The sequence below is a fragment of the Bubalus bubalis genome, chromosome 1 (assembly GCF_019923935.1).
Source record: "Bubalus bubalis isolate 160015118507 breed Murrah chromosome 1, NDDB_SH_1, whole genome shotgun sequence".
In the NCBI taxonomy this organism is placed as follows: Eukaryota; Metazoa; Chordata; class Mammalia; order Artiodactyla; family Bovidae; genus Bubalus; species Bubalus bubalis.
The window spans coordinates 7,994,941-8,010,517 of NC_059157.1; the positions used below are offsets into that span (position 1 = coordinate 7,994,941).

A 15,577-nucleotide genomic window follows, 5' to 3' on the forward strand; every position below is an offset into this window, starting at 1 on the left:
TTTCAAAGCATATGCTTTAACGCTTACATAAAACGCCAACGTATGGTTGAATCATACTTCGTTTGTCCATCCCCCTGTTGCTGGGCAGTTAGGTTATTTCCCGGGTTTCAGTCCTAGAGAGTAAGGCTGAATAAACGGACCTGAGGCGACACAGCACAGCCTCACGGCGTGGGCTCTGTGCCATCCGAGTTCCAACTCTGCCGCTGCTTCTGGCGTGAACCTGAGCTGGTTGCTCACACTGTCGAGGCCTCTTGTCTCCTCTCTTCTAAAATGGGGACAGTGCCAGTACATACTTCAAAGGATGAGATGTAACCTTTTTAAAAGGTTTTAAATTGTGGTAAAACATCTGTAACATAAAAGCTGTCATTCTAACGATTGTTATGCGCACTCTTCAGCAGCATTAATCGCAGCTGCAGTGACTGTTGAGTGAGTGAGTATTAACAGATGTGACGTGTTTACTGAGTCCCAGCAAAGAGCAAGTGTGAATACACGCTCACTATTACTATTATCGCTGTCTACCTTTGCACTTAGGACTTCCTCAGGATAAACTCCCAACAGTGGAATTACAGGATCAACCACAGGAAGGCAGGACAGTTAGCGGCCCCCTTATTATCTCTTCCTGTTTTTGCTTAGTAACAGGACCCTCACGTTCTGGCTGGGTCTGTGACCACCTGGAATAAAGAACACATCCTCCAGATTCCCCGAGTGCCAATGCGAGAAACAGCTGGATAACAAGCGTGAGAATTCCTAGACGTTTTCTAAAAGGAAGTGGAGAACCTTCCTTCGGGCCCACCTGCCGGCCAGGATGTGACGTGAGGACTGGTGCACACGCCGCCAGGGCAGACCACAGGGCTGGAATCACGTGTTAGGGATGGCAGACAACAAGCGGCACAGAGCTGGGCTCCTGATGCCGACAGAGCCAACCCGAGACCACTTAAGGGCAATTCAGACTCACATCTCACTGACCGTTGCTGTGTTATCTGAACACTCACAACCCTGAGTCTTACCCTCCTACCCCGATCAGTGCTAGACTGCCAAACCGATCCTCTGTTAAAAGCTTTGCTTTGTAGTAAGGTCCTGTGTAATAAAGAACACTCTGGCTGAACTCTGTCCCCATGTATTAGAGGGAGGGTTGGGGCTTTGAGCCACTGGGTATCAGCCTGACTTCTGGGGAGCAAGGTGATGGGGGGGGCGCTGGAAATTTTGTTCAACCTTGTGGCCAATGATCCAATCATTCATACTTATGAAACGAAGCCCCACCAGAACTCTGGACACGAAAGCACAGGTGAACTTCCCTGGTTGGCAGCAGCACTCCGCGTACCGTCACACATTAATGTGCCAGAGGTAACACCCCTTGATTCCACAGGGAGGGGACGACAGAGGCTGAGTTAAGGACCCCCCAGACCTCCACTGTAGGGAGCCATCATCACTGAGCTCTACAAGTCATTCCAGCAAATGACGTCATCTGAGGGTGGGCGGGGCCTCTGCATCCAGTCAGTCGGTAGGATCGAACAGAAGATACTTAATTTGCATTCAGCATTTCTCATGTTTGTCTGCTGTATTTTTTCCTGTTACTTACTTACATTCTGCAGTTCCTTTAAAGGTTTCTCCCATTGCTTTTATGATTAAAAAAATTCTCCCCTCCTAAGATCCACCAGTTATTAATCTATCTTTCGTTTTCAATACTACAGTTCTATGTTTAACATCTGATGGAGTTAAGAACATGCTGCCCCAAAATATGCACCCTGACCTGTTGACTATTTCAAGCTGAAGGAATTGAGAAAGAATGGGGACAGGAAAGATTTCCTGACCTTCCTCGGAAGCAGGTCTTAAGCCCCTCTCGGGAGAGGTACACTCCCAACGTCAGAGGAGAGACGTATCCACGCCTCCAAGGTCACAGGGATGCAAGAGGAACCTGGACACCAGGACCCTTTGCTGCCCTTTTTCCTCCCTGTCACATTTTCCCACAAGACTCTCCACTCTTCATCAAATCCACGCAGGCTGAAACACTTCTTCAGCCTTCATTTCTTCACAAAGCTTCTTGTGTTGTGTAAGACTTACATTAAATACGGTTGTATGCTTTCTGTTGTTAATGTTTTTGTTGTTTTTTAGAGGCCCCAGCAGACAACTTGGAAGGGTAGAGGAAAAAAGTATTTTTCCTCTCCTACAGTTGCAAATAAAATATTCATCTAGAAATTTCTTTGAGTCTGGCAGGAGTTGAAGACCGATTTTCTTCCAAACAAGAGACCCATACTTAGGTGTGAGGCAGTCTGCAGGTTAAGACAGATACTACTTAAAATGGTTTTAAGAATCAGTCCACTATTCCTAATTCATCAGTGTATTAAAAAAAATTAAGTATAGTTGCCGAATATCTACACCTGCAAGAGGAATGTTTACCATTTAAAATAAAAATGAGATAAGCCAGAGCATAAGTATAAAGAAAAGATTCTCGGAAACTAAGTAGGAGAATGTCTTTAAAATTTCTAACTCAGACAAACTCAGGTTTGCTGCTTTAATTCCTCACGAACTGTAAGCACAAAGGTCCACGTACCTCCTGGATGGCTGTCATGACGACATGCTGCACAGACTCCTCCATCACCATGATGGCTTGGATGTACTCTGAAAGCAAGAACAACCTGGAATGTCAGTGTTCAAGTGACAGACAATCGAGGGAGTAAAGGCTAAGACTTCATCAGTTCTGGTAAGAAGCTTCCCGTGTTTTGATTCTTCCTTGGAATTTCTCGTATGTGGTTAAATACATGTGTTGGAGGTAAAGTGAAAGCTGAAAATCAGCATGTTTCTTTCCTGAAATTGACTCTCCCCTTCCCCATAAAGTTGAGGCTGCAGCTCAAAGTCCCAGGAATGGAGGATTTCAGGATTGTAAAGCAATGAAACAGTAAAGCCTAAGGCCAAGAAGGAAAGGACTCTGTATTCTGTTCCTAAAATTTAAACATCTTTCACATTGTTCTGTTACATGTTATAAAACTTTGATGTCTATGTTTTATCCTTATGTGACATCAAAGTATTGAATTGTATAATTTCTTGTTGTTGTTCAGTTGCTAAGCCATGTCCAGCTCTTTGCTACCCTATGGACTGCAGCATGCCAGGATTCCGTCCCTTCACTATTCCCTGGAATTTGCTCAGAAGCGTATCCATTGAGTCAGTGATGCTATCTAACCAATGGTAATCTTTACCTTAATATTTTCTACAATTTAAAAAAAAATTAGGGAATCTGAGAGCTGCTTAGAACAAAGAATTAAGATGGTTTTAAGATAGAGACTGATATCAAACCCTGAGCTTTAAAGTCATGACCCACATCTTTAAAAAGTGAAAGCACTAATTTCATCAATCTTGTCCTCACCTCTGCCAAAAAAGAGAAGAATCCCTGAGTTGTTAGTAGTGACACAGTTGGAAAAAAAAAATTTTTCTTGCCTTATAAAAAAGCCCTGGAAGTCATTTTATTTCAGATCCAATAATAGATGAAAAAGTGAGGATGAGGCATAAAAAACCAGGTGGATTTCAACAAATATAGTAAATATATTTTAATAAGAAATGTTTCAGAAATTAAAGTCATCAGGAAATTTTAGCCTTAATCTGCTCCTCTCCACTTTATATCCATAAAAACACCAAAAAAACTGTCTCAGCATTCTAATATGAGATAAACGGAGTCCGACTGTGCAATTGTTATAGTGATCTTTTGGCAAGAGACTCCTGGATCTTTAATGCCAAACTATAATCCTTTGCTTGACAGGTAACTTGTTTAAAAAAAAAAAAAAATGCAACCGCATTATTAAATCATGACATTCTAGTTGTTAATGCCGAAGCTTCTAGTTAAACAAAACACGTTTTTAAGGAAGTACTGCCCTAAGGATACTTGTACTCCAGCAAATGTGTGGCGATGCACTCAGACACACACAACACGTTACATGCGTAAACCACAGGCGCTGTCAGAGGTAGGAATCGTGGACGTCATAACCGAGTCACTCTCTCCGGTTAAGAAAGAAATTCCTTTAGTCTGAGCTCAAGGTTTTGGTAGATTGGTTTGTTGCGAGGCTCGAGTGTTGGGAACAAGGCACGGAATTTCCTGGCTACGGGGCCGCTGGCACGGCTGGGAGCAGAACGAAAGGCTGAGACTGTGGTGCGGGGGCGGGGCCTGGTCAGGGGGCAGGGGGCAGGGGGCAGGGGGCAGGGGGCAGGGGGCGGGGGGCGGGGGGCGGGGGGTGGGGGAACGGGCGAGAGCCCCGGGACGTGTGGGCGGGCGGGGGGGTTAGTCAGGTGTGAGAGGGGAAGCGTTAGTTAAGAAGCGGTGTTGCCACGTCAAGGCCCTTCCCCGCGAACACCGTAAAATGCTGGATGACATAAAATGACGTGAGAACCAGGTTAGTGCACGCTTTTTGAAAAGTGGAAAAAAGTAATTTAAATCTTAAAAGTTAAAAATCCAAGCATGTATGATTGCTGGGCGCAGACTCAGGAGCAGTGGAGGATGAGGTGGGCTGTATCAGAGAGCTTATCCTGAAAAGCGAGCGTCTAGGTCCAGAACTTACAGCACAGTTTAGCACAAAGAGTACCAAGCTCTCATGTGGAAGAGACACAGGGTTTTGTCCTCACTGGCCTCTCACGAGCAAGAGATCTGGGGCGAATAATACTTATATGAGTCTCAGTTTCCCAGTCTACAAAGTGTTCTTTGCTGGGTTACCAGGCAGAAGGGAGACATTCAGTTAAGTATTATTATTAGTGTGTTTTTACTACTAATCTTTGCTTTTTCAAATCCACCACTGTGTATCTGCCCTGGTTTGAGAAGTCAGGTAGCCGAGATAAATGGATGCTGAGCCAACGCTCTGAGCAGTTGCTCTTCACTCTAGAAACTGAAAAACATCCTCTGAACAGAAAGCACGTGTTTCTGCCACGCTTTATGAATTACAGAGCACACACACACACGGGTTCGCTGACTCCTCACGACAATCAGGTGTCACACCCTCACTTGGGCCATGAGGAAGCAGGCCGAGCACCAAATCCCGGGACGGGAGGTAGACGGCAGAGCCCCTGGCCAGCCTCACACCGTGCGTCCCGCGTGCCCGGGACAGGGACACCCAGCAACCCAGAGATTCACGGCATCTGACGCGAGCTCTCAGCTGCGCTCCTGGAGGAGGACGGAGAACGCCCTCTGGACGGGGGGGGTGTTAGAATCCTGTTCAGAGTGTTCACTGCTCACGTAATTTTCAGGGAAAAACTCAATCTAGGTGTTACACAGAGCATGCGATCTGTGTGAGAAGTTCAATGAATGTTATGATTGCTTTCCCATAGGACTACAGATATAGGTAACATTCTCATCTTTTCCTATTTGGACCCTGTAACCAGCCACTCTTAATGGCTACACACTTCCAAGAGCTGAGAACTCTCCTAACAGAATAAACATGTAAGAAATTCTTATCTGAATTTAACAAACTATGCTAAATAATTTCCATCTGCCTTTTAAAATCAAAGCACCTACTTAGAAATGCCCGTCCCACTCATCTTAAAGTTCTCCGAGGGCAGGTACTAGGTCGACTGCCTGACACTGTCCCAAACCCGAGCGTGATGTGTATATTCAGTTAAGTGTCTATGAAATAAATCCTTCAATCTAAAATATCTAATTTTAGGTAAATTACATATCTTGCCATCTAAAATATCAAATTTTAAGTTCCCATAGCTGAACTGATCATAGGTATTAATTACTATTAATCAGTAATTAATTTGGCTGGACCTTGTCCAATTAACAGTAAATTTCATCAGACTTGGTGTCGTTAAAAATAATCTACTCAAAGAATTAGGTAGCCTTGCAGAAAGGGGAAGGACATCATCGCAATCAAATTTGTTCTAACCTGTAAAACTCTTTTTAAGCTTGAAAACAAAAATTTTACTGGCAAAAATCGTAGAAAAGGGCATTCTTCATGAGTGGCCTTAAGATGTTCTTGTTTGAACATGCAATCTGTATACACGTTATGATATGAACTACTTTTCTCGGTTATTTTACATGCACGCGCTAACTTCAAGTATGTTACCTTGCTTCTGTTCGCAGTTCACAGCACAGCCTAAAATGAGCTGAAGCATCCTTCCCAGCTCTGCAGCGTCAGAGTGCTCAGCAATCAGGTTCACGTCAGGAAGGGTAAAGTCATTGATCTGCTGCCCTAGAATCTGGCCAGAGAGAAACACTTGAGAGCTGCAGTGACATCTACATGGCCAACTAAAATCTGACAGGAGAGGAGTCGTCAGCACCGCAAACTCCCTGCTCAGAGCAGAGCTGTCTGGTCGACCTCACTCCCAATTCCTAGTTCTTTCTACCTCCCACACATAAGTTATAACCCTCCTGAGTCACGGCAACTTAGTCTCTAATCTTTTATGTGATGTGGACGCTACTGAGCCCCCCACCTCCCCCGGAGGACTGGCTGTGTACTCTCTAGAGAAGTAGAGCCCAAGAGGCTCTGAAACCCGGGGAAAAGAGCAAAAACTGAAGGTAGCTTCACGCCCGCAGCAGCACGATTCCCCTGGTCACTTTCCCTCCATGTGACTCCAAAATGCTAATAGCAAGATGCCCATATCAGGAAAGAGTAGGGAGACTGGCCCTAAATGAAGTATCTGAGGACAACTGGGTAGGTTTCTGTCTGATGATGGTACAGTGAAGAAGACCCTAAAAGCACGAAAGCAAGACCAATGTGGCTGCAGTATGGGAGGTGAGCACAGAGCTGTCAAAGAGGAGGAGAGGGGGTCGCGTGGCATCCGGCGGCTCCTGGTGAGAAGTGAGGATTTCATTTTCAACACAACAGGGAGACCAAGGAGGACGATGTGGGGGATGAGAGTGACGGAACTGAATTTCCATTAAAAAAAAAAAAAAAAAAAAGTAGCCTGGCTTGAGAGCGGAGAACAGATGGCAGAGGGGCAAGAGTGAGGCCAGGGCCGCCGGCTGGGCTACACCAGCGACCCGAGCAAGCTGATGACGGCCTGGTGTAGGGCGCTGGCAGCGGAGACGGAGAAAACGGCATTCTGGAGAATTAACCAACAGGCCTTGCTGAGGGCATATGAAGGAGGAGGACCGTAGGATGCTTTGCAGGGCTTGGACTTGGAACAGGAGGGTGGATGGTGGGGTCACGTGCTGAGATGATGAGGACAGATAACCTAAGCACAGACGTAGGCTTAAATGCAAGTCAGTTTGTGGAGAAAAACAGTAAGGAAATAACAGGTGTTTCTAGGCTGTGGTGTGTTCATTTGCTATCTGTGATCACGAAATCTAAAGACAAACTAGTTCCACTGCCTGATTCTTTCCCCATCGATGTCCTGACCATCCTGATACAGGCTCACTGGATAGACTGAGCTATCTTAGGATGGGAGTCTGCCAAGGAACAAGACGGAAGCAGGGAAGGAACTTGTCAGTACTTTTGCACCTTCATGAGTAAGGAAAGATAGGAGAGAGTTAACCGATAGCAGAAAGGAAAGCTTACATAAATGAGTAACCCCTCACAAACTATCCATATTATAGTGAAAAAGACTATTTATCTAAAATTCACTTACTAGCTGGTTTCTTGAACCAACATCATAGAGACTATACAATGGAAAATAAAGCTGATTATTAATTCTGAGTTAATTTTTCCTTTACTTGAAATTATTTTCAAGTACTGTAAAATTAAACTATCCTATAGTAATACTTCCAAGGAAAATGAAAAAAATGTCCTTACCTCATGATTGTAATCCAGGATTCCTTTCAAAATTTTCTTTAAGTTGCTTATCTGTTTAAAGAGAGAAAAAAAAAACAACTGGGTAAAAGCCAACCACAAATGAAAACACACTTTAAGCTAAAAAATTTCTGAATCAACCAATCATTCTTGTTAATCATAAAGTAAACATAAAAAATAAAATTCAACAGTACATTTGAATCACCATCATAAAAAAGGACTCTGGTTTATTTGATCTAAGAGATTTATAAAGCAAATTAATTAAGCTTCCAATTATTAAATTAAATTTTCAATGTTCTGACCACATTGACAGAATCAGAAGGTAATTGCAGAAGACTTAACAGTAGGATCAAGGTATGTAGATTTTCTGCAGGGAAAGAAAAAAAATGTGGCATCCTTACTGAAGACTTGAGTTCAGTGCCGTTTTCCCCAGAAAAGCAGTTACATCTTATACAGAGGTTAAGTTCTAAAGTTAGAGAATTAAGCAAAAATTATAGTCAAAATTATCTTCACAAAGCAACCTATGAAAACAGGTTGTCACCTATGAAAGAATGTCTCTAAGCTCCTCCATGGTCAGAAAAACAGTGTGTTCATTTAGCTGAGACCAAGGAAATATTTAGGAGCCATTAGGTTAAAAAAAGACTGTATCTTTAAATGTTTGTACAATGCTCAGCATTGCAAGACAACAGTGCTATAAGGAGCGTCTCAGTAACAAGACAGGCTGAGGGACAACAGCCACTCAACTCCGGGCGCAGGCTCCTGCTTTTGCCGCCTGGGTGAAACCACAGGCCCAGTCACCCGCACTATTTCCTGCAGACGTGCATTTCCCCCCTTGTGTTTTGGACCCAACTCGTACAGCTGGATCTGTGTCCGGATGCACACACGGCAGGATTCCTTTGATCATCCACCTGGCTGCCCCTGCTGGATGCTCCTAGTGGAAGACATTCTAGGACCGAGGGCAGGAGCAGTGGGAGCCATCAAAGAAAAGATTCCACAGCAGTGGGGCTCAGGGTCATCGAAGCCATGCTTAGTTTTAAGGGAAGACAATAAACTGAAAACATCATCCTTAAAAAAGAAAAACAACTCATAAATAAAACATGTTCGCATCCCTAAGAAAATTTGGAGTCATAGGAAATCTATACTTTCTTTGGTTCTATGGTGTTCATTTATCTCTTAACATTTTAACTTAGAAAAAGTCTTGAAGATCAATGCATTTGTTTAAAACGGTAGTTTATTCTCCACTGGAAAAACTACACATCTTATTATTCATTCATCAACGGTAGCTTAAAATCAATGGCATCTTAAAATTTAAGAAATACAGCTGAAGAAATAGAACACAGGATATGACACAGAGAACAGGAATGCAAATCAGAGTGGTGCCTTTCAGTTCTGAACATGAAGAACGCAATAAACATTCCCCCTTCTCTGGGTTACTGCCCTGCCACCCTCCTGACACTGACGACTGTGTGGGTTTGTGTGTGTGTCTGTGTACAAACCGTGTACACAGGAGTGGAGCATGCAGCTCCTTTAGTAGCAAACATGAGCTGATGAGCAGCCTGATTTCTATGTCATAACATTAAAGAGCTACCTCTTTAACTGCCTATTCTTGAAAGGCTATTTCGAAATTAAAACAGTGTCATTAAACAGCATCCATTAACTTGAGTTTAGTGAAAAAGAGGAATTAGATTCTGTCAGACCCAATGTCTAGTCAATGAATAAATATTTTCCTCAAACATGTGCTTTATGGAAATATAAAAACAAACCAAGCTTGGCCCGTCGTTAAGTTCAGGGATTTCACAAGCTCACTCATCTGCATTTGAGTTGCTACTAAGCTGTATCAAGGGCTTCCCCTGGCTCAGGGGTAAGGAACCCCCTGCCAACGCAGGAGATGCAGTTTCGATCCCTGGGTCAGGAAGATCCCCTGGAGCAGGGCACAGCAACCCACTCCAGTATTCTTGCCCGGAGAATCCCACGGACCAGAGGAACCTGGTTGGGCTATGGTCCATGGGGCTGCAAAGAGTCGGACACGACTTTTAGCAAGTAAATAACAAACAACAACAAGCTGTGTCAAAAATAAATGATTCTAGAGTTCTCCACACCGCCAGTTATGACCACAGAATGATTTTGTGTAACAAGATTACAGAGATGGAGAGGGAGGCGGCAGTGGCGAGGGCCCGGGTGACGTGGGTGGTATGTGCGGATGTGGGGACATGCACGTGGACAGAGCCAGGCAGGGCCACATACACTGCACAGTACATCCACATCAGTCCTTAGATTTCATAGAAACCGGGGGATCGGTACGTGGAAGTTCTCTGTTCTTTTCTTTTCCCAACCCGTTATACGAGTCTATAATCATTTCAAGACAGAAAGGTAAAAAAAAAAAAAATTTACAGATGGGCTGCGATCTGTATTTTTAAAAAATAAAATAAAAACATTACTGCATAGAGCAAGGTTAGAAACCTATCTGACTACACATGCACAGACACTTAGGCGGGTGGGAGGCTTCACTGTGAACTGCATTCCTCACTGTGGGTTTCGCTCAAAGATGCTTGAGAAGTACTGAAAACTAAGGTTATTAGAATGGAAATAAAAATAATTCATTCTCTGAGTGCTGTGGACACAGTTAATAATGATCAATATTTCCTCATCTTTAGTAACAACACTAGCAACTAACATGACTGTCCTAAGTACATTACATGCGTTAACTCGTTTATTTCCGTGGGGTGGATCCTGTCACAACCCTCATTTTACAAATGGGAAACTCAGGCTCTGAAGGGCTGAAGACTTGGCCGGGGTCGTGAGCGCTGGGCTGGGCTGTGGACACAGGAGGCAGCCCGGCTCTGGAGCCTGATCACTGTGCTTCACTAGACAGCACTGTGGTGAGCAGTTTCAGCTTGCCCCCATCTTTAGTTCTAGGTTATTCACCAAACGCTACGTCAGGCCCATCAGACCAAAAGGCAGCAAGTGTCACAGTGGCCCAAGCAAAAGACATAAAAATAGAATACCTTTAGCCTCCAGTTATCTCCTACTTCAGTTTTGATTCTGTTTAACCAATTTTCATCAAAATACGCAGGATCTCTGCAAATAAGAAAAAGCTAGTTAAGATCATGTACTTCTCAAGCTAAAACAACACACACACACACACAAACACAATTGAAATTCATTTTGCATCATCACTTAATTGTTATGTAAAAATGTATTTGACACATATAAGTCACAAAATAATTCAATACATGAGACTGAATGCAATTACAGTAAGTTTCTCTAAAATCAACCATTATCAGCTCATTAAAAACATTTTTTAATCAAAAACAAGCTAAACGGTGAAAAGTGATAACATAAAGTTAAATATATTTTTAAAACTATACACTAATCTGGAATTAGTAGATACCACACTAATATCTAAAAACAGTCAAAGTCAATGACAATTGTTTTAAAAAGGTCAATGAAATATATTAGGAAGAAGGTTAAAATAAGCTATTTGGTTAATATTTCAATGCCTTTCATCCCTTACTACTTTGAAGGTCACCAACAACGTTACTAAAATTTTAATGTGCTTAAAGAATATAAACAGAGACCTGTTTATGTAATAGTAGGCATCAGACAAAACTGGATACTGTTTCTGTTTGCAGAAGCCCTAAATCTAAGATAACACTTGGATTCGGTGTGGACAAACCGAAACAAGGATATAACCTGAATATACTTATGCTTATTTTTCTTAGGAAAACCTCCAAAACGTCTATAAATACTAGAAAGAAAGAAAAAAAAAAAAAGCTTTTAGCCTGGCATGATATTCATCTTGAAGTTCTTGACACAGATGCTCTAAGAAATTAAATTGTATTTGTTTAAGACCACAGGTTGAACACCTCTGACCTGCTCTAGGCAAGTGCTGAGTTGAAAGATCTATTCACAACATAACTGTCTCCATTCACCCAAAAAATGTAACAGCAACCAGAAAAACATGTTAAGACAAAATCAACAGTCTCAATTTAAACTGTCACTCAAACTGACATGCACAATCAGTACTAAATTTCTAAGTTATCTTTAAATGAAATAACATGCTATCTAGAGTTTCAAAATTTTATTATTAAAAAAGAAAGATGTACTTAGTTAGGCATATGTATTTATGAAAAAAGTTACAAATAAGTTATCTCCATAGAAATCTACTATGATTATTTTTGAAGCCTGTACCAAAGTTAACATATTCACTTTATTGTCTCTTTAATTTTTTTAATTGAGATATAATTCACAGACCATACAACTCACCTGTTTGAAGTGGATTTTAGTATATTCACATTACCACAATCTAATTTTAGAACTTCTCCATCATCCCCCAAAGAAATCCTTTATTCATTTAGCCATCACTCCTATTTCTCTTTTTGGCCGCTAGGGATTACTAATCTGCTTTTTACCTTCCTAAGTTTGCCGTTTTGTACGTTTCATGAAATTATGCACTGTGTGGGTTTTTGTGTCTGCTTTCCTTCATTCAGCATGTTTTTTAAAGTTCATCCATGTTGCAGCATGTGTCATCCCTTCTTTCCTTTTTAAGGCTCAATAATATTCCGTTTATGGATACACTATACTTTGTTTATCTATTCATCGGCTGATATACATACTTCATGTGGGTATGTGCCTAGGAACGCAATTGCTGGGTCCCCTAACAACCCTGTTTAACACGTGAAAGATGACTAAACTGTTTCCCAAAGCAGCTGTACCGCTTTACATTCTCACCAGCAGCACACATCAGCTCCATTTTTTCCAGTCTTGCTATTTGGTGCTATCCCTCTTTTTAGCTATGTCTGTCAGAATGGATGTGAAGTACTGTTTCACTGTGGTTGTGATCTGCATTGTCGTAATAACTAATAATGTGGAGCATCTTTTCATGTGTTTATTGGCCATCTGTATATCCTCTTTGGATAAGTCTATTCAGAGTCTTTCCAATTTAACAATTGGGTTTGTTTTTTTTTTTTGAGTTGTTAGTTTTTGTTTTTTTTTTTTTTTTTTTTCCAGTATTCAGGATAAAAGCCCCTTATCAGACATAAGATGTGTAAATATTTTCTTGCATTCTGTGAGTTATCTTTTTACAACTTCTTGATGGCACAATTTGCGGCACAATTGTTTTTAATCTTCATAAAGTTCAATTTCATCAATGTCTGCTTTTTGTATTATATCTAAGAAGGTTTTGCCTAATTCAAGGTCAGGAGGACTTACTCCTATGTCTTCTTCTATGATTTTCAACAGCTTTAGTTTTAAATGTAGGTGTGTTTTTGGTAGGTTATGGCCCATGTGCATAATGTAAGTAAAGGGTCTAACTTCATTCTTCTGCATGTAGATATTCACACTCAACTATTTTTGTTCCAAGCTTATTGTAGCTTCTTTAGTCAAAACTAATTTGAGTAAAACTGCAAAAAGAAGGAACTTGCAGAAGACTGCTGAGGTACGTTACGGTGCAAAAAGGCAGTGGGGCCTCCTCGAGAACTAGACCAAGGACAGGAAGGCTGTTAGGAGTCTGGATGGTACTCGCCTGACTTTCCCCTTTGCTTCTGCCCATCCATACATTTTCTCTCTGAAGACCAGCTTTTTCTGTGTCTCCACACATGCTCCAAGTCTTCACCATGCCAGTTCAAGGAGAGAGTTTTTGAAGAGCAGCCCCCAGCCAATCCCAATTCTAAATTCCCAGGAAACTGCAAACGATGAAGCCAGAGTCTGTTTCCAACCCCAGTCTGACTGTCATGTGACCAGAAGGATGGAGCGGGACACACACTGGGCAGACAACCCCCCAAAAAGAGGCCTCTTGGCTTAAAACCTCTTGCAACAATAGATTATGCAAAGAAAAAACAACAATGTAAGTGAATTCTATTAAAATATTAAAGCATTATCATGAAAATAATTCAGAAAATAAAAAATCCCATATTTCTAATACTTAAATCATTGAAAAAACCATAATCTAAAAATCATTATCACTGCCAGCCAAGGAACAGTCTTTCCAAATAAGAAGGACTCAGAGCAGGGCAACTTGTGAATCTGGTGCTAAGTGGGGGATGCTCACCCAAAGCCAAAGGCACAGGAGACTTACTGGTTGAGTTGCGATTCAGGGTCACACAGCTAAGAGAGACTTCCATCTCAACAGGAAACCCCTTAACTTATAAAAAAGAACGCTTTACAATGTTTAAGAAACTATACACTCTGAGAACTCCAAAACTAGGAAATACTTCATTTACAAATTTAGAGTAACACAAATCGAAGAACTTAGAAAAATCTGAATAAAACATTTCAAGCCAAGCACTATGATACAGTTTGTTTCTTCCTAAAAGGACCACCGCATCAGAACCCCAAAACGGCGCCTGAGCAGAGAAGGAAGGACAGCCCAGGCAGCTGTTACTACCCTGTACTCAGCGCCGGGAGCGTCCGCGCCACGGAGCCCGGCACCCCGCGTTCACGGTGACCCTGCCAGGAAGGTTATCAGCGTCCCCGCGTGACACTGCGGAGCGTCAGACTCAGGAGGCGAGTGATCGCCCCACGTTCACTAGTTAAGCGGCACAGCTGATGGTACTGCCGTTTTTCTGACAACAGATGAGTAGTCCCGGCCACCACTGTCCGCCGAGCACCTCGAGTCTGACACACGGCAGTCCCCAGCACCGAACAACGTTTGGAAAAAGTCACAGCCCTTTTACTGAATAAGCTTCCCATCTGCCACTTGGGTGGAACACAACAGCAACAACAGGAGTCCACAGATCTAAACTACGACACAAATGAACTATCTATGAAGCAGAACAGAACCACGGAGGCAGACAGCAGACTGGGAGGGGGGCGGGGAGGGAGGAAGTGGGGGAGGGCTGGGGGGGAGGCGGGGTTGCAGATGTAAACTGTTGGATAGAGAATGGATACACAACGAGGTCCTACTGTACAGCCCAGGGGACTGTATTCAACATCCTGGGAGAAATCATAATGGAAAAGAGTATTTTTTTAAAAAGCACGTGTATGTAAAACTGAATCACTTGGCTGCACAGCAGTAATTAACACTGTAAATCAGCTATACTTTAATTTAAAAAAAAAAGGAACAGTGGTCCCCAGCCGGCTTCCATTTAAAGTGACTTTTTGTAGTCAAGAACTTTGACTCAATGTGCCGGCATCTAGCCATAACTCTGTTTCTCTACGTAGTTGACAATTTTCAGTGTTTTCTTAAAAACCCTAATTAACGTTCTCAGGCTAGGATCAAACAACATAAAGGCAATCTTCTCCAAAATCGGAACAGATTATAGTTCTGCATAGATATGTGACCAACAAGGGATAATCTTACTGGGAGTGTTCCTCATGAGTAAGGGACTATCTTTAGCTTCTTACTACGTCCTGACTCTGCTAAGAAAACAACACAAACCAACCACAAAACATACAAAGCCATTTCCTCGACTTTTCCAGTAACACAACTACTTGGCTATAGCTCCTTTGTCACAGTTTAAGCTAAAGGAAAAGTCCGTTAATTTTAATCCTTCATGTAATTCCACAAATACACTGTCTTCCTGTAGTCAACTGCCTCCACAGAAACCAAAACATTAAATTTTATTTCTACTGCTGCAATTATTAAAGTACCATAATATCCTTCCTGAATCCCCCAAATGAAGAGGAGGTCTGAAACAAACACTGCAGTTTGATTTAATTTCTTAATAAGGCATTAAAACAACCGGGGTACAGTTCCTTTACAGCGTTGGGTCAGTTTCTACTATACAACAAAGTGAATCAGCTACATTATACAAATATCCTTGATACGGCATTTTTAGTAGCAAACTTCACTATTTTTTTAAATAGATATGTTGATTCTTAGGTCTATTTTCTCATGATCTTTTCATTACCTAAAACGATCATTTTGGTCC

General features: G+C 42.1%; 1 protein-coding gene across 6 annotated transcripts in view; it reads right to left on the reverse strand.

The window, feature by feature from the left end:
• The window catches only part of HOOK3 (hook microtubule tethering protein 3), a 101,264-nt gene that overhangs the window by 67,792 nt on the left and 17,895 nt on the right, over positions 1-15,577 (reverse strand). For 5 of the 6 annotated variants that reach the window (XM_025276504.3, XM_044927385.2, XM_044927412.2 and 2 more), the window contains exons 3-6: positions 10,712-10,784; positions 7,710-7,760; positions 6,042-6,174; positions 2,552-2,619 (exon numbers count right to left, since the gene is read on the reverse strand). In XM_025276504.3, the coding sequence (XP_025132289.1) occupies positions 2,552-2,619; positions 6,042-6,174; positions 7,710-7,760; positions 10,712-10,784 (325 nt within the window). Of the gene's footprint in view, positions 1-2,551; positions 2,620-6,041; positions 6,175-7,709; positions 7,761-8,107; positions 8,173-10,711; positions 10,785-15,577 lie in introns of all 6 variants that reach the window. The other variant, XM_044927497.2, reaches the window with a different exon arrangement.